The sequence below is a fragment of the Cetorhinus maximus genome, chromosome 8 (assembly GCF_964194155.1).
Source record: "Cetorhinus maximus chromosome 8, sCetMax3.hap1.1, whole genome shotgun sequence".
Taxonomy (NCBI): domain Eukaryota; kingdom Metazoa; phylum Chordata; class Chondrichthyes; order Lamniformes; family Cetorhinidae; genus Cetorhinus; species Cetorhinus maximus.
The window spans coordinates 764,753-789,893 of NC_135886.1; the positions used below are offsets into that span (position 1 = coordinate 764,753).

The 25,141-nt window shown below is 44.8% G+C and overlaps 1 protein-coding gene across 2 annotated transcripts in view; it reads right to left on the reverse strand.

Annotated features, from left to right (window-relative positions):
* LOC144683228 (decorin-like) overlaps nucleotides 1–25,141 on the reverse strand; it is a 70,854-nt gene that overhangs the window by 17,536 nt on the left and 28,177 nt on the right. For both annotated transcript variants that reach the window (XM_078546185.1, XM_078546184.1), the window contains exon 2: nucleotides 16,003–16,218. In XM_078546185.1, coding sequence (XP_078402311.1) covers nucleotides 16,003–16,213 — 211 coding nt within the window. In that variant the 5' untranslated portion in view covers nucleotides 16,214–16,218. The remainder of the gene's footprint in view (nucleotides 1–16,002; nucleotides 16,219–25,141) is intronic.

Here is a 25,141-nt window from a genome sequence, read left to right on the forward strand (position 1 = left end):
CCTCACTGTCAACCACCCGGCCAATCTTTGTGTCATCCTCAAACTTACTAATCCTACCCCCCACATAGTCATCTATGTCATTTATACAAATAACAAATAATAGGGGACCCAGCACAGATCCCTGTGGTACCCCACTGGACACTGGCTTCCAGTCACTAAAGCATCCTTTTGTCATCACCCTCTGCCTGCTAAAACTAAGCCAATTTTGAATCCACCTTATCAAATTACCTTGTATGCCATGTGCATTTGCCTTCTTTATAAGTCTCCCATGTGGGAACTTGTCAAAGGCTTTGCTGAAATCCATATAAACTACATCAACTACACTACCCTCATCTACACATCTGGTCACCTCCTCAAAAAATTCAATCAAATTTGGTAGGCATGACCTCCCTCTGACAAAGCCATGCTGACTATCCTTCATCAACCCTTGCCTCTCCAAGTGGAGATAGATATTCTCCTTCAGAAATTTCTCCAAAGGTTTCCCTACCACTGACGTGAGACTCACTGGCCTATAGTTACTTGGCTTATCTCTACAACCCTTCTTAAATAGCAGAACCACATTAGCTGTTCTCCAGTCCTCTGGCAGTTCCCCCGTGGCCAGAGAGGAATTAAAAATTTGGTCAGAGCCCCTGCGATCTCATCCCTTGCCTCCCTCAGCAGTCTGGGACACAAATCATCCAGACCTGGAGATTTGTCCACTCTTAAGCCTGCCAACACCTCCAATACCTTGTCACTCCCTATATCAATTTGCTTAAGAACCTCGCAGTCTCTCTCCCCGAGTTCGATACCTTCATCCTCATTCTCTTGGGTGAAGATGGACGTGAAGTATTCGTTCAACACTTGATCAGCTTCTGTGTGTTTTGTGTAACAAAATAACCTGAAACACTCGGCGTGGAATTTTCCGTGCCCACTAGTGTCGGGCGTCATGGCGGGCATGAGCGGACAATATGACAGGAAGGCCAAAAGTAGGTTTCACGATGCTGTGGGACCAGTTTGCAATTTTCCGCTCCACCCGTCAATGGCGGGTCATGTTTCCCACCGCCACACGTCAGGGACTTCATTGTAATGCATCAGCATATCATTATAAACCCAGCTTTCCAGAACCCATCTGCATATCATTATAAACCCAGCTTGCCAGAACCAATCCCCCCCACGCTGGACCATTCGAGCACACGCCAACGTGTCTCCCAGCAGCATTTATAACGCGTGCACCAGGCTAGCTGCACTTTGAGAGGAACTCGGAGCTGAGTGCCCAGGAACATTGTGCAGCGCTAGTGAGGGTTGCCTGTTGGACCTCAAGGCTGAGGTGCCGCGCATTCAGGGGAGGGTGTTTTCCCAGCTGGCTGACAGAGGTGGTGGGGGGGGTGGAGGGCAAGGGCTGGACTGTGGTTGATGGTAGCACACAAGCACGTGTAGGGGGAAGGGGGAGGGAAGCAGCTATGCATTAGAGAAACCTTGTATAAAGCGACCATTCTTCTGCAGCTGAGACAGTTCAGGTGCAGCCACATTGACACGCTTGGAATTGGGCTTCTAGCTTATCTGCCCACTCAAGAAACGGGGAGGCCTGAAAGTGCTACCAAATGCTCAAGAGCTTTCCCCCCCTCAGGCACAGATTGCAAACTAATGAGCATTTTAGTGGACTGCAGAACTATTGGATGACTGTGCAATGTGTACAATCTCCTCGCTAAACCTGGCCAGGGGGCAGTCACTGCTGGAGGTGCTCACAGCCCATGGCAATGTCAGCATCCCGGTTTGGACCAGTCTCGCTCATGGTTCAAGCTAACAGAGCAGCCTTGCAGTGTGGGTTAGGAGAATGCCTGTGCCTGAGCTGAGAGCACAGCCTGCAGTCCAATGGGCAAAGCTGCCGCCAATCGGTCAGGTGGAGTGGGGCGGAGGTGGGTGGGGTTTTGGGCAGCCATGCAGCGCTCTAATCTCTGGCCATCCAAGTGGTGGCCAGCACTCTCCAGGATGCATTCAGGAGCCTTCAGACTTAACAAAGGGAGGTTCTTAGTACACCCATACTAACTCATGTGTCTTTCTCTTTCATCCTGCAGGAGGATTACATCAGGAGCGTGTAGTCTGGCGACCTCGCTGTATGCCTCATGGCTTACAGAGAGTGGAGATGAAGGAGAAGAGAGCAATGGAGAAGCCTGTCAGGGGAGAGGGACAAGCAGCACCCTCAGGAAGAGGGGGTGGTGGGGGCTCCTGCATGCGCCTCTGAAGAGCCATAGTGAGCCGTCGCTGTTTGGCGCCTAGCGACACCCAGGGTCTACAGACAGCACTTGTCATTCCTGCTGATGACCGAGAACAAGTGTTGCTGAAGACTGCACACGTCCAGGGAACTGGTTGGTCACATATGCCAGCTGCTGCAGGATTTGGCACCATGGGAACATGGAGGGCATCCACTGCCAGTGGCTGTGAAAGTGACCACGGCGCTCAATGTTTACACCAGTGGCTCCTTTCAGGGTTCCAGAGTGACCTCTGTGGGACTTTGCAGGCCTCCCTGCACAAATGTATCCATGAAGTCACGGACGCCATCTTAGCAAAGGCATACAATTTGTACATTTTGCCCGGGATTAGGAAAGCCAGGAAGCAAGAGCGCTAGGATTTGCCCATATCTCAGGTTTCCCACAGGTGCAAGGTTCCATCGACTGCACTCACGTGGCGCTCAGATCTCCGTGGCAACAAGCGGTTAACTACACCAACCACAAGGGATTCCATTCACTGAATGTGCAGCTGGTGTGCGGCCACCAGAAACACATCCTGCAGGTCTACGCACAGTTTCCAGGGCGTGTGCATGACTCCTACATTCTAAGCCGGTCACAGATCCTGATGTTTTCCAGGGTCCACAGAAGCTGCAGGGTTGGCTCCTCGGGGACAAGGGCTACCCACAGAGGCCGTGGCTGATGACACCTGTGTGGCGGCCTCAGACTGCAGCAGAGAGAAGATACAACGAGGCTTGTGCTGCAACTCGCACTTTGGTGGAGCAGACCATTGAGATGCTGAAAACAATGCTCCGGTGCCTGGACCGGTCTGGTGGAGCCTATAATACAGTCCGGAGGGGGTGTCACACATCATCATCGCCTGCTGCACCCTTTACAACCTGGTGCTGTAATGGAGAGAGGAGCTGGCTGAGGGGGAGATGGAGGAGCTGCACGTCTCCTCCGATGAGGAGGACACCAATTGGGATGAGGGTGAGGAGGCCATCAGACTGGCCAGATGAGGGAGGCGCGCTGAGGAGGCCCCCATTGGTGCTAGATTTGTGGAGGATGATGATGTCATGCAGTGAGGAGACACCATAAGATCCTCACATTGCATCTGTGAACATTTGACTCATGTCCGGCTGATGGCAGCGCACATACCCTCTGTGATAAAACTCCTGTCATGGATGCCCCTAGTCCCTACATTCAGGAGGATGATGACATGCAGTGGGGACACTCCATAGATCCTCACATAATTTATATTTATGTCTGACTCCTGTCTGGCTGATGGCACCTGACTTGTGCTCTGTGAACAGGGTCATATCATGGAGATGCAATGGGGAAACTTTCACTTTCCCTGATCCAATGGTATCCTTTGTGAGCTGAACCCTTCAGGACCACAGTCACTGGACACAGATGCTGATGAGATGGGGGCAGCTGCACCTCAAAGGTGCTGAGAGCACAGAGAGAATGACAGAACTCTCTGTCACCGGCCCAGGACATTCTGGCAGCAATGATAAGCCCCGTCGAGATGCAGGCATGACTAATGTGTCCAGTGATTGTGAAGACACACCATCAGTGAGCTGGGGAGGTTGCACAAAGCACAGGGAAGAGGCTTTGGAATGAGATACCTGCCTTTATGTTGTGCAGAAAGGTTTCACATCTGAGTGACATGAACACTGCTTATCAGAACAAGGAGTCATAGGCAGGGAGACATTCTTGGGAGTTTATTGACAATAGTGAACATGATGTACAAGTGATTAACACCCGTGCTCAGCCCGCAGAGCAGTGCAGGATTAAAGTCCGGGACCAATGTCTCCATGGCGACCGCTATCCTACCATGTTGACCTCGATGCGTTGGCATGCTGGTGCTATCACCTCGGACTGAAGGCTGATGGACTCCTCCATCGTGCCTTGCAATCTGAGGAGTGCAGCGGACATCCCTTCCTGATGTTCCCAAGCTTGTCTTTGCAGCTCCAGCAGTCCTCCGAGTGCCAGAAACCTGGGAAGTCCCTGCCTCTGCCTGCTGAGGATCAGACAGTGCGATGTGCTCACCAGATTATGACTCTGAGCCTACTCTAAAGCTTTCTCCCACCAAGATGTGTGTCTCTGTGCTGGTGAAGGGTGTGGGTGAGCGCTGTGGTGGATCTTCAGTTAGGGTTCCAGCTGGTTCCTCTTCCAGGATGTCCTCGGGCCTTGAGTTGAGGGCCTGAGATCGTGGACTCTGTCGACTGTTTGGCAGATGTGCCTGTGAAAGCAAGGGGGGATAATTAGTGCCTGGCAGTGGCCTGTGAAACAGGACACATCACTCACAGTATGGTTGTCTGATGGATGTTGCAATGCTGGATCCTCACTTGGTTGAGAACCACTGACCTCACCATCAGCACAGGAACAGTCCAGATAGTTGCCGTCCAGCTGGATGGCTCTGTTTTCAAAGTCTGTGAGGACTTAGAGATGGAGAGAGTGTAAGCAGGATGCCTGCTTGGCCAGATGATAAATGTGCCTGGCCTGTGTGTGGGTGAGTGGTCCCATGGACGGGATGGGGACAATTAAGGTGTGTGTGAGAGAGTGAATGGTGATGTCCCTCGAACTGGCAGTGATGTGTGATGGGTTTGTGAGTGTGTGAGTTGAGAGTGATGAGAAGAGTAACTTACCCTGGTGGAACGGAGGAGATCATTCATCCCCTTGCGGCACTGGGTGGCTGTCCTCTTTTCTAGGGCATTGGCACTGACCACCGCTGCCATCTCCTCCCATTCTGGATTGGTGATGTTGCTGCCTCTCCTGCAGCACAGCAAGCTTCCATGGCATCCAAAAGGTGTTCCATGGACATGTCGCTGTGTCGGGGAGCTGCAGTCTTCTTGTCTTTTGGGGCAATGTCTTCTGTGCAACAGTCCTGGGCTGGAAGCACCGAGAGGTGTGCGCACAGCTGCACTTTAAATGTGGTGCCCAGTGTGATGGAGCAGCGGGCTGACTGCATGGTGGTTGAATCGGAGGCTGCCCACCAGCAAAATGGCCTGGTTCCCGGGAATGCATGATTAATGAGGCGGGATTGGGATGATACAGCATGAAGAGCCATCAATGTGTCCGGCTGGTAAAACATTCTTTCCCCTGCCCGTTCCTGCACTTAGGGAAAATCTGTGACGATTCCACCCAATGCCACAAGCTGGGTTTTTCCATAAAGAAAAATCAGGGAAATACAAGTAAATTTGCTCTTTTGCCAGTTCGAAGAAACTTACACCTTGTTACCCCTGAAGATGCCCATACAACCCCCTTGGGCAGCAGAGACCAAATTCAAAGGGAACTATACAAAGGCCATCTGCATTTCATAAGCCAGGCCTGACCAACCGGAGCCAATTCATCTGCTCAGACAAAAGACCCCACAGCCTCCCTTTAAGACTTAGTGGTTGGAACATTAACAATCTCACGGACCCAGACAAAGGAATACACACCTTTTGTCAAAGTGGAGAGGTGCGAGTCATGTGACATACCCCCGCCATCCCAGCTGACAGAACCAGTAATATTGCCTTGTGGAGCTGTAAAGCTCAGTCTGCCATTTTTCCATCTACCAAGCAATAGTACACAAAAGGGGCTTTGTTCAAGTTTGAATATCTGGGCCCATCTACACTGTTTCAACTGGAACTTCTGTACCATCACTACGACACTGATTCATCTTTGTGTGTGCATCTCATCACGGAAGTCAACTCTACTGGAAAAGTGAATTATCCAGTGTCAGTTCAGCTTGCTGACCTCTGTGAAGGAATACACCATTGGCCTTTGACTCTGCACTCTGGACTCATGTGAAACAATAATTCTCTTCTCTGTGGTCTTTGCCCTGTAAATCTTTCTTTTCTCTATCCCTCTTTTACCACATGAGTGAAAAGGAGGCAACATTGCTACCCTCCTCCTGTGTTTGAGTGTGTGCAAATCAATTAACCCACTGGGTTCATCCTATCACGAGTTTGCTGTGGGGTTATTAATAGAAATTAGGTCACATCAAAACCAAGGGGTTGGGAAATACGCCATCGCTTATAAAGGGGAAGCAAATCAAAAACACCTCCTGTATACAGACGGGTGGTGAGAGGAGAGATCAGGGCTGTCTAAATTAACTCCCCCTCTTGTCCATAACAGAAATTGGGAGCTCAAGTCCGGGATAACCCATTTGAATTTGACCAAAGTTCAAGTTAAGGGAACAGCCACATCTGATACAAAAGAGTCAACTGGAAAATAAAAGGGGAAAACTCGATGGTTGGAATGAATTTTAAAACACAAGTAATTTACCACAGCAAATTCCTTTCCCCTAACACTAAGAAAATGGCAACTTTTGATGCCCAAATGTAGGTCAAACAAGGAAATTTGAATGGTGAAACATTGGTGGCCCTCAGCACAGGGCAATTGAAAGCTATGTCTATGCATGTACAGTTAAAATTACCCAGTAAAGTGAAGCAAAGTGAACTGATCCAGTTGTTGGTGGAACATTTGGATCTAACGTTACTGATAGAGCAGTTAGATGTGGATCTCAACCATGACTCCAAATCCCCTCTCCTAGCCTATTTTGAGCTGGAAAAGCTCAGGTTTCAGCTGGAATTTTAGGAGAGAGAAAGAGAACGAGAAAGGGAAAGAGAGAGAGAGAGAGAGATAGAGCAAGGGTACAGGTGAGATAAAGAGAGAGAGAAAGGGTAGAGAAGGATTCCAGCTCTGAAAATTGGCAAGAGAGCTATCAGCCCAAAGGGAAAGCGAGACCAGACAGATGGAAGCTACAGGAGGAAATCATTCTCTACCCGGTAGCAACCCCCCAACTCTCTAACCCCGAACAACTCTCTGGGGCCCTCAAGTTGGTTAGATTCATTCTGAAATTTGAAGGGAGTGATGTGGAGTCATTTTTTGCCACTTTTGAAAAAGTAGCAGGACAGCTAAAAATGCCATGGGATATCTGGGCATGTTTAATTCAGGAGCAGTTGTCAGGGCAAGTCCCAGAGGTCGACCCCACGCTGACCCCTGATGTGGCCATGAATTATGAGCAGGTCAAGGCTGCCATCCTAAGTGCCAATGGGTTAGCCCTGGAGGCATATCACTAGCAAATCCAGAACGCTCATAAGAAGCCCACACAAACCTACCTCGAGATCGAGTGGCTGAAGCAAATCGCATGATGGATATGATGTGTAAGAATCGCCTGCACCTATAAGGGGCTGGCTGAGTTGGTATTGTTGGAGAAATTCAAAAATTGCTTACTCTCCAACCTGCAAATGCAATTGGAGGAGCAGAGAATACTCACCGTCAGGGGTGCAGCCATCACAGGAGACAGCTTTGATCTCACCCATAAGCCTGAAAACTCAGGCAGACCCTTTCCAAGCCATTCCCATGAGCATTGGAAAGATAAGCAGGGTGACCTAGGTAGGTAAGACCCCCAACCAGAAGAGAAAACACAAAGGAGGGTGTGAGAAGCCCTCTTGCCGGCTAAAAGGAGAACCCCCAGAGACCGGTGTGTTCTCATTGCAATAAACTCGGCCATTCCAGCCATGAGTGCTGGAGATTGTGAGGGAGGCCCGTTGGTTTAATAGGGCTCTGAATGACCAGTCCCCCCAAAGGACACCCCCATGGGTAGTGCTGCAGAGCAGGCACAGCCTCTCGCTACACAGACTTACTCTTTGGACAGCGTGGCACCATGTGTGTCTGAGCCGGACAAAGTCCCAGAGAGTCTCTGGAGCTTTGTCCTTTCAGGAACAGTGTCTCCCTACCCATCCCAAAATGTGAGCAGTAGCAGGAATCGATTTTATCCTTGGGAACAATTTGTCTGGCAGCAAGGAGTTAGCCAGTGAAAGAGAAGAGGCCAACGCCAACCAGCAGGAGAGCAGAAAGCTGGAGATGGTCAAGAGGCCTGAAAGGGTGAAATAACAGCCATAAACATTGAGTGAAGGCTGCTTGAATGTAGCAAGGCTGAAGCCAGGGCAATAAAGTTAAAAGGGGTCGAGGAAAGGCCTCTAGAATCTAAAATAGATTCCTGGAGAATCCCAGAATCAAATAAGGACCAGAGAAGTCCTAGAGCAGGGAAAGAGTTAGTGAGGGAGATGCCCCATTTAGTCAAAGAGCCTGAAGGAAGGCAGGTTTTTAAACCAGGAAGCGCAAAGGTTAAGGACTTGCCTGGAGTATGGCCAGCAGAAGCCTTCTTTCCAAAATTAAATAGGGACAAAGAGAGTCTCAAAACAGATGAGCAGATTGGGAGTGAGATGCCTCCTCCAGTCGAAGGGCCACAAGAGAGTGTAGCTGGAGCTGCACCTCCACTTGAGGGCAGAGGTGTTCCAGGGGAGAGGAAAAAAGATAGAAGAGCGCCCCCTCCAAAGCCAAAGGCCCCAGCAAGGAAGCCAAATGATTGGTTATGCCGATAGTTTTCCAGTGAATTTGAACTGGGGACCAAGGAAAGCTCCCAGATTAGACCAGAAAGCGTGAGGGTGACGCCTCACTTAGTTGAAAAGCCACCAAGAGGTACAGCAAGAGTTGACCATCCCCAAGAGGGCAGTGGTTGCCCAAAAGACATAGAGCCAACCACCCAGCTGACCAGCAGAGGGTTCCGAACCAGACTGGACCCCAGACTCACCCGCACGAATGCAGAATCGGAAGGTGACCTGCCAGGGTTGCCAACTGCAGTTAAAATGATCCATAACAACCCATCAGGCTACAGCTTTGCGGCTCTACCTGGTATGGATGCGGCAGAGCCCTTTTCCAGAAGACTATCTCCTATATTTTAGGCCCAGAAAGGCTGGCCTGAGTTCAGGAGCAGACTGCCAACCTTTTGCCATGCCCAGCTAAAGCACCCAGCAACAGAAGCTGGAACACTCTAGGTATGCTAGCGCCCAAGCTGGACACTGAACCAGGATCCCCTAAAGAGGCCAAAGCCCCTTTAAAACACCCCGATCTCCTGACAACCAGCCTAACTGCAGTCCCTGGGTTTGAACAGCTGAATTCACAGATTGCCAAGGTGGACAGAGAGGAGCTAAGTTGGACAAGGGCTGCTCAGCCTTATGATCAAAAGACCTGGCACTCACAGAGTGAGATGCTCAGCATTCCCCAGCAGATCACCCAGGGCAGCGTGACCTTCACTCACCCATTGAGTGCTCACCACCCTGTAAAACCCCCACAACCTTTGGAGGACACTTAATCAGGAGTTGAACAGGCAGAGCTCTGGAACCAATGGCTTTGCTTAGTCTTGATCTCCAACAGAGGAAAATTCAGAACTCCAACCCTGAAGAGATCTCCCTCAAAGTCAGATTTTGAACCTTCGCAGGGCACCTCAACATTCCACATCCCAGGAAAGGACAGCGTCCTTACTGATGCACCAACCCACGTTTAAACTTCAAAAAGAAAATGCAGCAGGCAGCTGCCATTGCCCCCCTGGCTGTGTGACAGGATAAACGAGCAAATGCAGGCTTACTCTATTACTTCCCGTTCTTCCTGCATAAGATCGCTTTTTTTAAAAAATGAAATAGAATTCACTTTTTTCTCTGAGGCCGTAAGGACTGTTAAAGGGTTAAGACCCCACAATCAATATTTTTATAAAATATATATTTATATATCTTCATGGCTAATTTTAAAAATTAAAACAACTGGACAATGACCATTTAAAATAGCTGAAGATGTGTCTGTCTGTGACCCTGAACAAAAGGAGCTATTTGGTAGGTTTGAAGAAGCTTTCACCTCCTGGAGACCCGAAGGACCCCCTATGGGCTGCACAGACCAAATTCAAAGGGAACTATACAAAGGCCATCTACATTTCATAAGTCGGGCCTGACCTACTGGAGCCAATTCATCTGCTTGGACAAAAGACCCCACAACCCCTCTTTAAGACTTAATGGTTGGAACATTAACAATCTCAGGGACCCAGACAAAGGGATGAACAGCCTTTTTCAAAGCCAAAGCAGAGAGATAGGAGTCAAATGACATAACCCTCCAGCTGGTATAGTCAGTAATATTGCCTTGTGGAGCTGCAAAGCTCAGGTTTCCATTTTCCCATCTACCAAGCAGCGGCACAGAAAAGGGACTCTGTCCAGGTTTGAATGCCTCGGCCTGTCTACACTGTTTTGACCGGAACTTCTGTACCATCGTTACAAGACTGAATCATCTCTGTGTGCCTATCTCACCATGGAAGTCAACTCCCCCATGTTTGAGTGTGTACAAATAAACTAACCCTCTGCGTTCATCCTACCACAAGTTTGCTGTGGGGTTATTGATAGAAATTAGATCACACCGAATCCGAAGGGTTGGGAAATACACCACCGCTTATAAAGGTGGGGAAGCAAATCAAAAACACTTTTCTATTAATGGATGAGCAGTGAAAGGGGAAATCAGGGCTGTTTAAATTAACACCCCCCACACCCCCCCACTCCTGTCTATAACACAGGTCAATAACAGAAAGAGTGTTATGTTCCTAGACCCCACGTTTTTGGTAAGATCCAGTTAGGGACCAATTATATTTTGTTTGAAGTAGACAAAGTTTGAGATTCAGGACACTTGCTCAGTGAATAAAGCCACAAACTTCCCTGGGCTTTGAACAAACAAAAAAAACTTAATTATACAAGGTCAGAAAGATTTTAAAAATTGCAATATTTATCTTATACTCTAACATTCAGGGTTAACATGAGGTACTTGTGAATTAACAGGTGAACAGTAGATGAACGCACCCACACTGCACCAAAAAGGGCAGATGCAACTAAGACCGAGTCCATGGGTTTCTCAACACCCACCCAGATATCAGTAAACACTGTAAGTCAACCAATCTTGTTGAAATCCTGGCTCTCTCAAGAGGGAATTCAGTCTTCACCTTCAAAGATTTAACCTTGAAATTCCATCCAAGGTTGGTCCAACTTGGACAGCCTCAATGACGGCGCTCCTCATTGGACTTCAATGATTGCCTTCCAAGACTCCATTCCCTTGGATTCCCGAGAATGTACTTAAACGCCAACTCACAAACACAACCTCAGCTCTTCAGCTACACTGAGCAGAATACTACTGCTCCAAAGGAATACCTTTGCCCCAAAGACATGCGGCATGGAATCACCAACCTTCTCCTGCCTTCTTAGGTCTTCAGGGCTTCTCCAAGCCACCTTTGATCACCAGGGCTTCTCTCAAGTCCTCTTTGGTTGCCAGGGCTTTTCCTGAGCCCTCACCCCTTAAAGTCAGCCAACTGCAGCCCTTTATCTGGTTGGAGCCTCTTTTTTTGCTCGCCATTCTCCTTAACTGGGGATGCCTCCCTATCCATCTCCCTTTGAGGCCTCTCCCTGTCCCCTATCCCTTTCCCCTGCCTAGGACTCTTCTCTGAAATGGTGCCCAGCCTCTGGGTCACATGATCAGAGGTTTTGTAGCCTTTTGTTTATGTACAGGCACTTCGCACACGCAACCCGCTCCCTGTCCGTGCATGCACAGGAACTCCAGAGGCCTGTTGGGACTTTCCCAGTCCCTGTTCACGGATGAGGTAGGTCTGGCTTTCGTAACAATAGGGTTACTTCAGTTTGCGTTCAGTTTGCATTTGCTTTCTTTTGCAAATGTGACTTTTGTTTGCTTCGGAAAGGAGGAGAGAAAGTGTGGGAAAAACAACTCAGTCAGCTCCACAAACAGCAATGTCTGTCAATCAGAGCTGACCGGACTCTTATCGAGGTTTACAGTCTAGACAGCCCCATCCTCCTGGCTGATGGCAGAAGCATTTGGGGAAGATATGGGGAAAATGTTGATGAGACTTTAATTCAAACTTTCCATTACTTTGCTGCAAAACGAGGGAGGTGAACATTAACTTAGTAACTGAATTTCAACTGAGGTTTGAAACTTTAACCTTAAGCCCCATAAAAATCATTGCCTCAGGCAAGCAGCTGCCAGTTGAGATGTTTTACGAATTAGACAGGAAAGTAACCTTTTCATATCTGTTATATCTTTTTCTATCTATCTGTTTGTTCACCTAGCTGAGTACAAAGTGGCTTTACAAGTTTTTGTCAGGGTCACACAAAGCCAGTGTACAGCAGAAAGCAGGGTCAAGTAATACAGACTCATTTGAATCATGTCCGTTATAAACTAGTTCTGATTCCTGCACAAGCTGGATTTTGGGCAGCATTAAAGCTGCCAGTCATGCATATTTCTGAAGCTATGTATTCTCCCACAATTAGTCACTTCCCTTATTTTCTTCAAAACAGTACGAAGCTGATGCTGCCTGAATATGGTAATAATCAGAGTAATCATTTTCTTCACTGTGCAATGTGACTCCTTTTTGGTTTAAAAAGGAAATTGCCCAGTGCAGCTATCATTAGGTTCCTCCCAGATCAGTTGTTACAATGAATACTGTTAGGATCTTGTTTACTTTGTTCATTTTCTCAAACTACAAAGTCCTCAGGGTTTGCGATTTTTAAAAAGCTGTTCCTGATTGGCTGAAGGGTGGGCTCTGTGAAAATGCAATAGAATTTACTGATTCAATTGTACAAATGTCATACACCATTGTTTCAAGGTTTCAATCCTCATTGTAGGTCATGGAATGCAATCAGCCCCTCAACGCCATGTGTAGTGTGACACAGAGACCTTACTAGATTCTGACTGGTCCGTTTTTAATCGCTCCATCATTGGTCAGTGTCCCTTCAATTGCTCATGACCTAAGTTCTGGAATACCCTCCCTAATGCTCTCCATCTCTTTACTTCACTTTCATCCTTTAAGGCACTCATTAAAATCTACGTCTTTAGTCAAGCCATCTGACCTATTAGCACCTACGTGACTCAGTGTCCTATTTTGCTTTGTAATCCTCCTGTGAAATGGCTTGAGATGTTTTGTTACATTAAAGGTGCAAGTTGTTGTTGCTGTTTAAATGACCTAATCCCATGCCCAGCATGCTCTGATGAGAACCACATTTTTCCATTCTAAAAATGGGATATTCTTAGAAAAGCATGCTAGCAGTCTGATTCCTTTGTTCTGCACCATCCACTGGGTTACCCAACACAAAGCCAAATATCGGACCTGCAGAGTAAATGTTACCATTTTAGCGAGCATCCCAATAATGATTCCATATCCTGATGGATCAAGAATGTAAAGTCTGTGAAACTTCAATAAAAAATGCTGAATTCAAATTCAGCTCAAGAACATAAGTACTAGGAGCAGGAGTAGGCCATTCGGCCACTGAGCCTGCTCCACCGTGTGATAAGGCCATGGCTGATCTGATTGCAGCCTCAACTCCACTTTCCTGTCTTCCCCCCTGTAACCCTTGACTCCTTTGCTGCTCAAAACTTTATCTAACTCAACCTTAACATCTTAAATAACCCAGCCTCCACTATCTCTGGGAAGAGAATTCCACAGACTAACGATCCTCTTAAAAAAAAACATTCTCCACACCTCAGTCTTACATGGGAGACCCTTAATTTTTAGACCTATTCCCCTACTTCTGGATTGTCCCATGAGGGGAAACATCCTCTCAGCATCCAGCCCATCAAGTTCCCTCAGCAACTGATATGTTTCAATAAGGTCAAATCTCATTCTTCTAAACTCCAGTTGGTGTAGGCACAACTTGCTCAAACTTTCCTCATAAGATAATTCCTTCATTTCAGGAATCAACCAAGTGAACCTTCTCTGAACTGCCTCTCATGTAATTATATCCTTCCTTAAGTAAGGAGACCAAGAGTGTACACAGTACTCCAGATGTGATCTCACCAATGCACTGTACAACTGCAGCAAAACTTCCTTACTTTTATACTCAATCCCTCTTGCAATAAATGGCAACATCCCATTTGCCTTCCTAATCTCTTGCTGCACTTGCATATCAACTTTTTGTGATTTATGTACCAGGACACCCATATCTCTCTGTACTGTAGAGTTTTGCAGTCCCTCTTCATTCAAATAATATACTGCTTTTCTATTTTTCCTACCAAAGTGGACAAGTTGACATTTTCCCACATTATCCTCCATCTGCCAAATTTTTGCCCACTCATTTTACTTACCTAAATCCCTCTGTAGACCCTTTACGTCCTCTTGACAAATTACTTTCCTACCTATCTTTGTGTCATCAGCAAATTTAGCAACTGTACATTCAGTCCCTTCATCCAAGTCATTGATATAGATTGTAAATAGTTGAGGACCCAGCACTGATCCTTGTGGCACTCCACTAGTAATAGCTTGCCAATTCGAAAATGACCCATTTATTCCTATCTCTGCTACCTGTCAGCACCTACAAATATTCTTGCAGATGAGGGCACTGTGGATGAATGTGAATAAACTGTAATGCATGTGCCATGTGATGTTCACAGCATTCTGACCACTGCATGCGAATGATGGACAGTGGAAATAGTGAGAATATGGCTGACCTTTGACAATTACACTTACACAAGCTACAGTTTCACATCACTTAGTGACACTCAGATTAATATTTTTTAAAACCTTTAGAAGAGGTGGGTATATTTTTTTGTACTAAAGAATAAATCTGATATTTGCTCAAAAAGCTGAGTTGTAAAAATACACTGGCTAGTGTATAACTGAGCCGAACGGAATGTAAATGTTTCTCGGCTGTGCTGAGGCGGTTTTTCTGAGACTAGGGTGCCAAGAGAAGGGGAATAATTAAGCTTGCCTCAGGAGGCGATGAGAAGCCAGGATCATTGTGGTTCAATGTCCACCAATTGGAAAGTATCGCAAGTCGACGCAGCTTTAATTTTGAAAATATGATTTTCAAATCTCAACAGACTGGACATTTTGCAATTTGAAATGAAGCAGAACAAACTATTTAAAAATACAAAGCCACCTTCCAAGGTGAAGGTGAAAAACAAACAAATCCAGAGAGTCATCGAAACTCATCACTGTCTAAGGAAGACACATTAAAATGCAAAGCACTTGACATTGAAACAAGTGATGCAGGGAATGTCAAGAAAGTTTTCAACAAAGGAAACAGGCTGGAAAACTGCACTCGCTCCCTCTCTCTCTTTTGAAACAAGTGGACTAACTGGTTTGGAAGCCAACTTTACTAGAAATCCACCAGTGAACTGAGATCTCTTAATAATTGCAACATCTTCTACATCTGATCACATCCACATAACCAACCAGTACAAATTGGCTTCAATGTTTTAAAATCTATGCCTCAAGGACAAGCAAAGGACACTTAACCGTTCATTGCTTTAACTTTTTTTTAATTGAACTCTAACTTCCCTTATTTCTGATACCTGTGTGTGTGACATCACATTTTTATTTTCTCTTCTCTGGGGTTTAGTGGTTAATAAACTTGCTCTTTCTTTTACTCAAGTGAACCTTGTGTGACTGGCTCCTTATTGCTCACTGCATTAATAGTTTGGGAAAGGCATATCCTTGTGAAAAAAAACTAAAGCCTCTGTTGTGACCAACCGAGGAGGTTGAATAGAGGGGAGCCAGTTCACCCCTTCTCACCCAGTTATAACAAAAGTGTGCATGTGTTTGTGTGGGTCAATACTAGGTGAGGGCTAAGCTGTAATGGCCATTGAGCTTTGCTCACTGCCTAGACTCAGAGAGAGAAGGGTTTCTCGGGCAAGATACTAACGGACACTGCATTGTAACCCAACATGAGATAATGCATTCAGGAGAGGAAAAGAAAAACATGGACATTAAAAGAATTAAATTTGAGATTTATATGGAGCTGAAGGACCCTTAATTTACAGCAATGCCTGGAAAAAGCATTTTTGCCCCAAATGTCCTTGTGCATTCAAAGCAGGAATTTTTTTTCTGAATGAACTGCTTATATTTTGGAAGGGAAACCAATCATAATAACAAACATGTGCACTTTCAATTCTGCTTTCTTCCCGTGTAAATGGTTTGAGCTTTCCTTACCTAAATTCGAACACTGCACCACACTCATGTGACAGCGACACCTGGGTGGACATTTGTATCGGTGGACGACAGGAACCTCAGGAGTTGGTCCGGATGCCGATCCTGGTTCCTCTCCCACAAAGTCAAAGAAGCTAGATTGCTTGAAAGGTTTAGCCTGGCAGAGCATGAAAGCCACCAGACAGGATATGAAGACCTGAACAGCTCCACTCATGGTGACTGAAAAGAAGAGAACATGAGGATTTCAGCATCTATGTATGCTGTTGCTGCTTGTACTAGCCTAATGTCTAACTTGTATCCCTTTCAACAACACTTCAAATCCTTAACACTCCCTATTTACACAATGCCATACAAAACACGGCCTTACTTTGAGACATTTTACTTAATATAGTTTTATGCCCACCCTTGCCGTCTCCCCTTTCTTGTATTTCTTAGGTGCAATCCACTATTCAAAAAGCATGCTGGCAGCCAATGTCCGAGCACATCTCAGCGCTGCTTCCTCTCCCTTGGGAGATGTAAATGGCTGACTTCATTGTGCCACATGCCAACCCTCGCCCCCCCAAGATCTCGGTATCCTTCCAATCTAGGTCTCTTGAGCATTCCTGGTTTTCATTGCTCCATCATGGTGGCCATGCCATCACCTACCTAGATCCTAACCTCTGGAGTTCCTTCCCTAGACTTCTCTGCTGCTCCAACTCACTCTCCTCCCATAAGACGCTCCTTAAAGCCTACCTCTTTCAAACAAGCATTTGGTCATGTGCTATATCTCTTTATGTTACTTAGTGCCAAACTCCTGTAAAACACCTTGGCCAGTCTTCCACATTAAAGGCACTATACAAATGCAAGGTGTTATTGTTGATGTGACTGTCCCATCAGTTTTTCCCATGCTGCACTGGCAATTCAGTAACTGCAAATTTGAGGGCTAATGGACTCTGCTGAATTCCTGTTACTCTCAGAGATTAACTTCAAATTAAAATTCATTTTTAAAGAAAATATTCAATAAAGCAAATATTGTAAAGCATTGATTTAAAAAAAATGATTTTAACAGTTTTTAAATTGAGAGTTTTTGAAATACTCAGAATTGCAATCCTGTTCTATTCTGTTCCAAGAATGCTTGCTGTAAGAAAATGGGAACATCACATGCACAAGAGCAAATTAAATTGAGGGAACAGGAAAAATGTTACTAACCCATCCAGCCTGTCCCTCACAGTTGTGCTGTCCTGCACATCATAGTACAGACACTCCTCACCCATTCAGAGCCATGTAATTTACCAACTACCACCAAAGAAAGTAAGCTAAACAAATATACATGTTAAGATAGTTTGGTACCTTGTGTAACTAGTAGCTCAATTGGTAACACACTTGCTTCTAATTTGTAAAGCTTTGGGTTCAAGTCCCACTTCAGGACTTGAACAAAAAAATCAAGGCAGGTACTCCTGTTGTGCTTTTATGATGATTGGGTTAACATGTTGTGGGTTCATTTATTTAAATGAGGCACATAAGAACATTTATACAAAGCTTGAAGACATCAGCAGCAGAGCTGTGAGTGTTTTGTGCTGCTCACAGGCCAAAGCGAAACTGAGGCTGGATTACATGACATATTTCCGTCCAGTGATGTCGTGCTGCTACCCCTTAAAGGCATATTACAACACCCCCACCCCCATTTCTCTTAAAGATACTTTCTCCCTCTTCCAAAGCTGTAGAACTATTTACAATACAAGCTCATGTTTAGTTACCATTACATAAGTGTATGGAACTGACGAATCTATCAGTCTATAAAGCTTAGAGGTAATCTGCTGACAGGCTCAGATCTGTAATGGTAACCTTGTCTGGAGGTGTCTTTAATTGCTCACAGTGATCTGTGGGATTGTCATTCTTGGATGTCGTTCCTGGTTGTATTTTGGATCTTGTCGTAGAGGCCAAAGGACTACATAGTTGTCGAGGAGCTGAATTGGATCTGGTTTGTCCTCGTCATGTCTCACTGTTGAGCCTTTGTACATAATGGCTTCATAGAACCTTGGTTCTGAACAAATCCTTGTCATGTCAGCTGGTTGCCATGTACCTTCTGTGGGATCCTGCATGCGAACTTGTTGTTGCAACTGTAAACTTGGCAATTCTGTACAGGTATTTTATTGGGAAAGTTGCAATTCTCTTGCAGTTTTAAAAGTTGCTCTCTAGTTTCTGAGAGTGTAGAATGAGTAATAGTAGGTAAATTGGTACGCACTGGTCTGCCAAACATGCATTCTGCCAATGATGAATAGTTGCACTTAAAGGTTTCACTCTCAGATGTAACATTGCAATGTGTAGATCTTATTTAGCCTGTCTACATTTGAGTACTAGGGTGAAACGTTCATTTAGCCAGGTCACTAGATCTAGGGTAATGAAGAGAAGTAGTGTGATCAATATCCCACTTCTCACACATAGCCTGAAATGGCTTACCAATAAATTGTGAACTGTTATCTGTAATGATCTCTCTAGGCACACCAAATAAACTGAAAATAGCACTTAGAGTGTGCATGACAGTTGTGCTTGATATATATTGCAATCGTCGAATAATGGGGTACTTGGTAAAGTAGCCGACGATGACAATGAAGTCAGTCCCATGGACATGAAAGAATTCAAATGCGATTTTGGACCATGGATGGGTAGGAACTTAATGTGGAATGAGCGATTCTTTGTGCTGACTGGGTATATGCTCTTGACATGTCCCGCACTTCTTGATGATGACTTCAATGTCATTATACAAACCTGGCCCTTGTGAGCCTTCTTGTCCGATCTATCCCCATGTGCGAGAGATGAAGTTGCTGAAGAATATCAGGTCGCAAAGATTCCGGTATGATGACCTGCCTGCCTTCAAAAATGACTCCCTGGGAGATGCCTAGCTCATCCTGGTAAGGCCAAAATGGTCTCACGAGCTCATGTTCATGCTGAATTGAATCAGGTCATCCTTAAAGATGGTTTTTTACAGTTTCTGTGGTGTAGAATCTTTTACTGTTTCTTCTTGTAGCTGTTGCCATCTGTGTTGTGCAAAATGTACCAGATCAATTTGGAGAACATCTTCAGGTTCAATGTCAATGAAGTCAAATTGTTGATCCAAGGATATATCTTCTGCTTTTGCTGAATTAAGCAATCTGTTAAGTGTATCTGATGTGACCATCAAGTTGCCAAGCTTGTACCTAATCTCACAGTCATAACCTTGAATCTTTATCAATGGACATTGTGGTCTTGGTGGTTCATTGGACAAATGGCTTTCGCCAATCATCTCCAGTGTCTTGCGGTCAATCTCTACCACAAATCTTTTGCCAAATAGATAGGCATAAAATCGCATGATTCCAAACACTAAAGCTAATGTTTCCCACTCACTGTTGGAGTAGTTGGATTGTGTTACAGGCAGAGATTTTGAAGCAAATGCTATTGGTTTTGCCTTTCTATCCTATGCATGCTCTCTAATCTTTCTGTGAGGCATCTATCTCCAGGGTAGTTGTCTCCCTAGGATCATAAAATTGCAATGTTAATGCTACTGATAGTGACTGTTCCAGTGCCTTGAAGAGGTATTGGTGGTCTTTGTGCTGGAGGAAAGGCACATCCATTCTCAACAATTCCCTTAGCGATGAAGATTTTTGAGTGAAATTGGGAATGTATGGAGACAGGAAATTAAAGAGACCTAGACATCTTCAAGGATTGTCCTTGTCTTGAGGAGTTGGCATGGCATTAACATCCCCTATTTTACATGGATCGGGACATATGCCGATAGTGGAATATTTGGAAGCAAAGAAATTGATCTGCCACATATTGATGGCACATTTCAGACTGTTGAACATCAATCCTCCATTACCGGCTGCTTGCACCAATAAATGAAGATTATTGTCATGCTCTTGCTTTGTTTGTCCCACAACAACAATGTCATCGGCTAAACAGATGAATCCTGGCACGGTGCATGTAATGTGGTCCACGTAAGCTTGAAAGAGATTTTGGCTAACAGATAACCTGAAAGCAAGTCATTGAAAACAGTATCATCCGAATGGGGTAGGAAATGTAGTAAACTCGTGGGACTTCTCCGTGAGATGACTGACCAGTAGCCATGCCTGTCATCAAGATATGAGAAGAATTCTACACCTGCAAATCTTGGATTTAACTCTTCTAATGTGGGTATTTTGTAAAGGCAATGTTTCAAAACTGCATTTAAAGGTCGTGGATCAAGGCAAACTTTCAGTTATCTGTCCTTCTTTACACAGTTGACTGAGCTGCACCAATTGGTGTGCATTTGTACTCTTCTAATGATTCCATCTTTCTCCATTTTGTCTAGATCGACCTTCAATTTGTCTTGTAAATGGATGCTGCACATATGTGGTGGATTAATTGATAGACTTGCATTCTCCTACAAGTATAATTTTGCAGCTCCCTTGAAAGTGCCAATTTTGTCAAAACATTCTGGGTATTTCAATGCTAGGTCATGAACTGAGGTGATAGGAGTAGCTTCTGAGGTTGGTCTGCTGTGTGAGTTCTGACTGGTTCCATGAAATGTTACTAGTGCGAGGTCATGACTGCCAGTAGACCTTACAGTCACTGGGCCTCCACGATGGGTCTCCACGATGGGTCTCCATGATGAAAACCATCTGGGACATCCAGGAGGAGTGATGGTACTTGCACTCAAGGACAATGCATCCTGCACATGTGATTAGTGAACTGCTGTATACTGAAAGTTGCGCAGTAGGAGGTTTCGCCATGACTCTCCACATCTGTGGATACATGTCCTTTAGAATGTAGAGTTAGGATGTTCGCCCTTGCCCCTGTGTCAGTCTTGGCCAAGAACGAACAGTTACCAACTTACTAGGGCAAATAATTTGAATCTTGGCAAGCATTTCGGATGGTGAGACAGTATCTATGTTTTCCACGAGATTGACAGTGTGAAACCTGTTTTCACCACTCTTCATCTCATCAGACATATTATCATCATTTTCTGGTTTGTCAATCACCGCATGTATGTGTTTCTGATGGGACACCAGATGGTAATTCTTACTTCTTGAAGGTACCCGTTGTGTACGGTCTGTTTGGATCAGTGCACAGCTCTTTGTAGCTGCCCCAGGCTTCGCTCTAGTGCATTGCCTTTGCCAATGGCCCTTTCTGCCACATGCTTTGTAGAATTGTTGGAGAGCTGTGCATGTCCTTGGTACATGCAGATGGCCACACCTTCTACATGCCTTGCTAGGTTTAGATGTTCTAATGAGTGGGTCAACAATTGGCGTTGTATTTCGGAGCTGTAATCTTCGTTGACCTGCTAGGATCGCTTTATACTAACTTCCATCCTTGAACAACTCTTTGATGCTATGCATTTTGGGCTCATCTAGCAGATCTTTCTGGAATTCTTCCATCGGAGCAGAGGTGATCACCAGCTCTGTCCGCTAGTTTTGTATTTGAAAAATCACAGTACGTATCCTTTTCTCTGCTTCTGCTGACTAAGTGGTCTATGGGTTCTGTAGGCTGTTGTTGAAATGACATGAACTCTAGTCGATGAATTCGGAAGTTTAATCCGATACTGAACCAGTCTTCCGATGTAGTCCACATCTTTTGGGGATCCTTTACCTCTCCCTCTGTTAATCCTGATGTGTTCATTCCCAATTGTGAGGCAATTATTTTCTGGCCTGCTTATCTTGCTCAGCCAAACCTGAATCAAGAAACCATAGCTCTGTACACTATTTAAAGATTTTGAATTCGGAAAGTAGGTCAGCCGCATCCCAATTCAAACTGGCAAATTTTGCGGACATTCTGACAGTATCCCTTTGTCCTTCCTTCTCCTTGTTTTATTCACTTTATTGTTCAGCAATCCCGAAGCCACCCATTATAATCGTAACCTTTTCTGGCTTGATTTTTATTCTGGCTTTGTTTGTTCTTTTTGTTTGACTCTCTCTCGTTCACTATCAATCCGGCCCACACCCTGGTCAGTTGCTTTTCCCGACCGAGGTAACCGAGGTCCTGCTGATCCTCTCGACCACACTGTCCCACTCACTGAACGGACAGGCTACGTGCTGCAACCTCACCACAAGTGATCTGCCTGCTCTCCACCTGAGCACGATCTCAGCACTGTAACTTCAAAGCTTTCCTGTGCAGACACCATGTTGTGATTTCAACACTCTCTGATGCTGAGGCTTTGTTGCAGTCTGACCAAAACATCAAGTGTCATCTTATGCCATGTAGCATGAGCTAAGGCTGTTCACCATGTTGTACCTGTGCTTAATCTTGCTGCCATGCTGTTTGACCACTGCTGAACACCATGTTGTGTTTTCATAATGATATTAAGATAGCAATCACTTGTAAGGGATTGGACAAACACATTACGTGTTCATTTATTTAGGCTAGGCATGTAAGAACATTTATATAAAGGTAGAAAGCTTGAAGGCATCAGCAGCAGAGCTGTGTTCTGCTCACAGACCAAAGTGAAACTGAGGCTGGATCACCTATCGCACTTCCCTTCTAGTGATGGTTGCTATCCCTTAAATGCATATCACAACTCTGAGTGCTGCACTATAGGAGGTGCTCTCTTTTGGAAGAAACATTAAACCAAGGTCCTGTCTGCTCTCTCAGGTGGATATAAAAGGTTCACTGGCACTATTTCGAGGTCCAGCAGGGAGATATCCCTGTGTCCTGGCCAACATTTATTCCTCAATCAACAATACAAAAACATATGCAGATTATTAGGTCATTATCACATTGCTGTTTGTGGAAGCTGATTGTGCGCAAATTGACTGCTGTATTTCCCACATTACAACACGGAAATACTTCATTGGCTGTAAAGTGCTTTGAAACATTACATAAATACAGATCTTTCTTTATTTTCTTTCAAAATGAAATTCTGATTATTCACCAAGAAGCAGATGAAGAAGTTCAGGCTAGTTCAAAAAAAGCTGGAAAATTTCTCTCCGAATACTTAAGGTGATTGATTTAATGAGTCACTGTTTATTTCAATAACTCAATACATCCAATTTCCAATAGTACTTTCATTTCACACAGATTGCCATAGCTGTAAGTGTATAAATCAACCTTTGAAGCCTCAAAAAATCTCTCCAAAATGTGGTGGGAGGGTCAACTTTTATGCTGAGTATAAAAGTGAACCAGTGGCGTGGGTGTGGGTAGTCACCATCTTTCTTGTTCACCATCTGGGGTCTTCTCTGTGTGAGTGTGTCTTATACACCCACACATCTTCACAGCTCAGCCCATATCACCCTGCTTGATCCCTTGCACGCAGGTATATGGTGCTGGTAACTAAAACATCCATTTGTGAGATGGAAAACTAAGGCTCACTACTAATGTGAGTATAACACATCATGTCTGAAAATGGGGGTCATCTTATATTCCATGTTGACTTATATGCCACGGCCTACGGTATAATGCAAATTACAAATTTCACTTGCACTATATGAGCGACTATTGTAATGTAATCAAAGTTTTAAGGAAAAATCACAGTTGTGGGGATACAAGTGAGAGCCAGATTTATCAGTCATAAACTGTGCAGCAAATCTTGCTGTACCTAAATAATAAAAACTGTCATCATATTAGTTATCGCACACCGTTTTTGCCAGAAATTTGGAAATATTTAGTACACAGATATTCATCCCGTCGCTCCCCCTGACACATTTTATGGCCGTGCAGGGAACATAAAACTAGCTCCTCCAACTCTCCTGGTAACTATTCTATCAATTGTAGAACCAAACATACAGGCCAGGAGTCCAGGTCTGCATAATATTCTTGGTATTGTCCAACTAGTACAGAATTTATAATGTGTCTGCAGAGGAATATAAAATATGAGCTTTAATGGAACACATCTCACTGCACTGGTTACATTTTCCACAAGGCTGTACAAGAGCGAGAGAACCATGTGATATTGCATCACTTCCTGTGATGATGTACATGGTATCTGATTAACATTTTAAAGTTTTAGAATTAACCCATTACACTACATTTCCACCCAAGTCTCTGATTCTCATTTCTATATGGCGAAGATTTAAAAAAACCATTACTCTGGCATGATGCTTGGTGATATCCAAATGCTCTTGATGCATTGTTGTAGTAATTGAGTCGTAGAGCTCTCAGAATGACCAATCTCTCATCACAGGTGAGTAAATCATCAGCTCCACTGAGGTGTCCTCTCTGTTCATAGTTCTGTCTGGGATTGTGTGCCATGTATGCTAGTCATCCTTTTGATGCAGTATTCCCTGACCTGAGCACATTATTCAGCAGATTTCTGTGCATCTCTGACTTCATTTAGCCACTGAGTTGTTGATGGTGGAGTTGTGGCTGTTTTCAATGCAAAGGTTCCTACCTTAAGGACTACATCATCTTGCCCAGGCCTTGCCTCTGGGATGCGGGACAAAGCATCTGCTTTATTCTGCTGCTTTCCCAGAGCATGCTTTGTTCTTGCATCAAACCTCATCATCCTCAGTCTGAACTGTTGTACTCATGGAGGTAGTTTTTTGCTAACTTCTTAGAATTTAAGAGTGTCACTAAGGACTTGTGGTCTGGCTCTATCTTAAAGTCGAGGCTGGGCATATAATCTACAATAACGTCTTGCCAGCCCATGTAGCAGCTAACGCTTCTTTGTCTTTCACTGTACATCTCTGTTCAGTCTCTGGCAGTGCACGGGATGCATAGTAAACTGGTCTACGCTTTCCATCCATCTGTATCTCAAAGAGTATAGCTCTCAACCCTGTAGAAGATTCACCTGCAGCAATGATAGTGGGTAGTTCTGAGTCATAGTGAGCTAAAATATCAGGCGATACCAACAACTATTTGATTTTCTCAAAAGACCTTGTCATGAAGCTATTAATTTATATACTATTAATGCAAAAGATTGTTTTTCTAAAATAGAAGTTTAGTCTGTGGGTGTGTCTTAATTGGATTAAAGCCAGCTAGCCTGGGTGCTTTGATGTGTACTAGTTTTGATGTGTAAGAGATATATTGTGTATTTGCATTTTTTGAATAGAGCATTGAAGAAGTAGGGTGAAAACTGATGCCTATCCAGCAGCTACTAAGCAATATGTATACAATATTAATAAAATTGGTACTATGAAAGGGGTTTTATTGTTACAGAGGGGTTTAGTTCAGAGGTTGTTGATACAATGAGAATTTACATTCAGTGGAGCTGGTA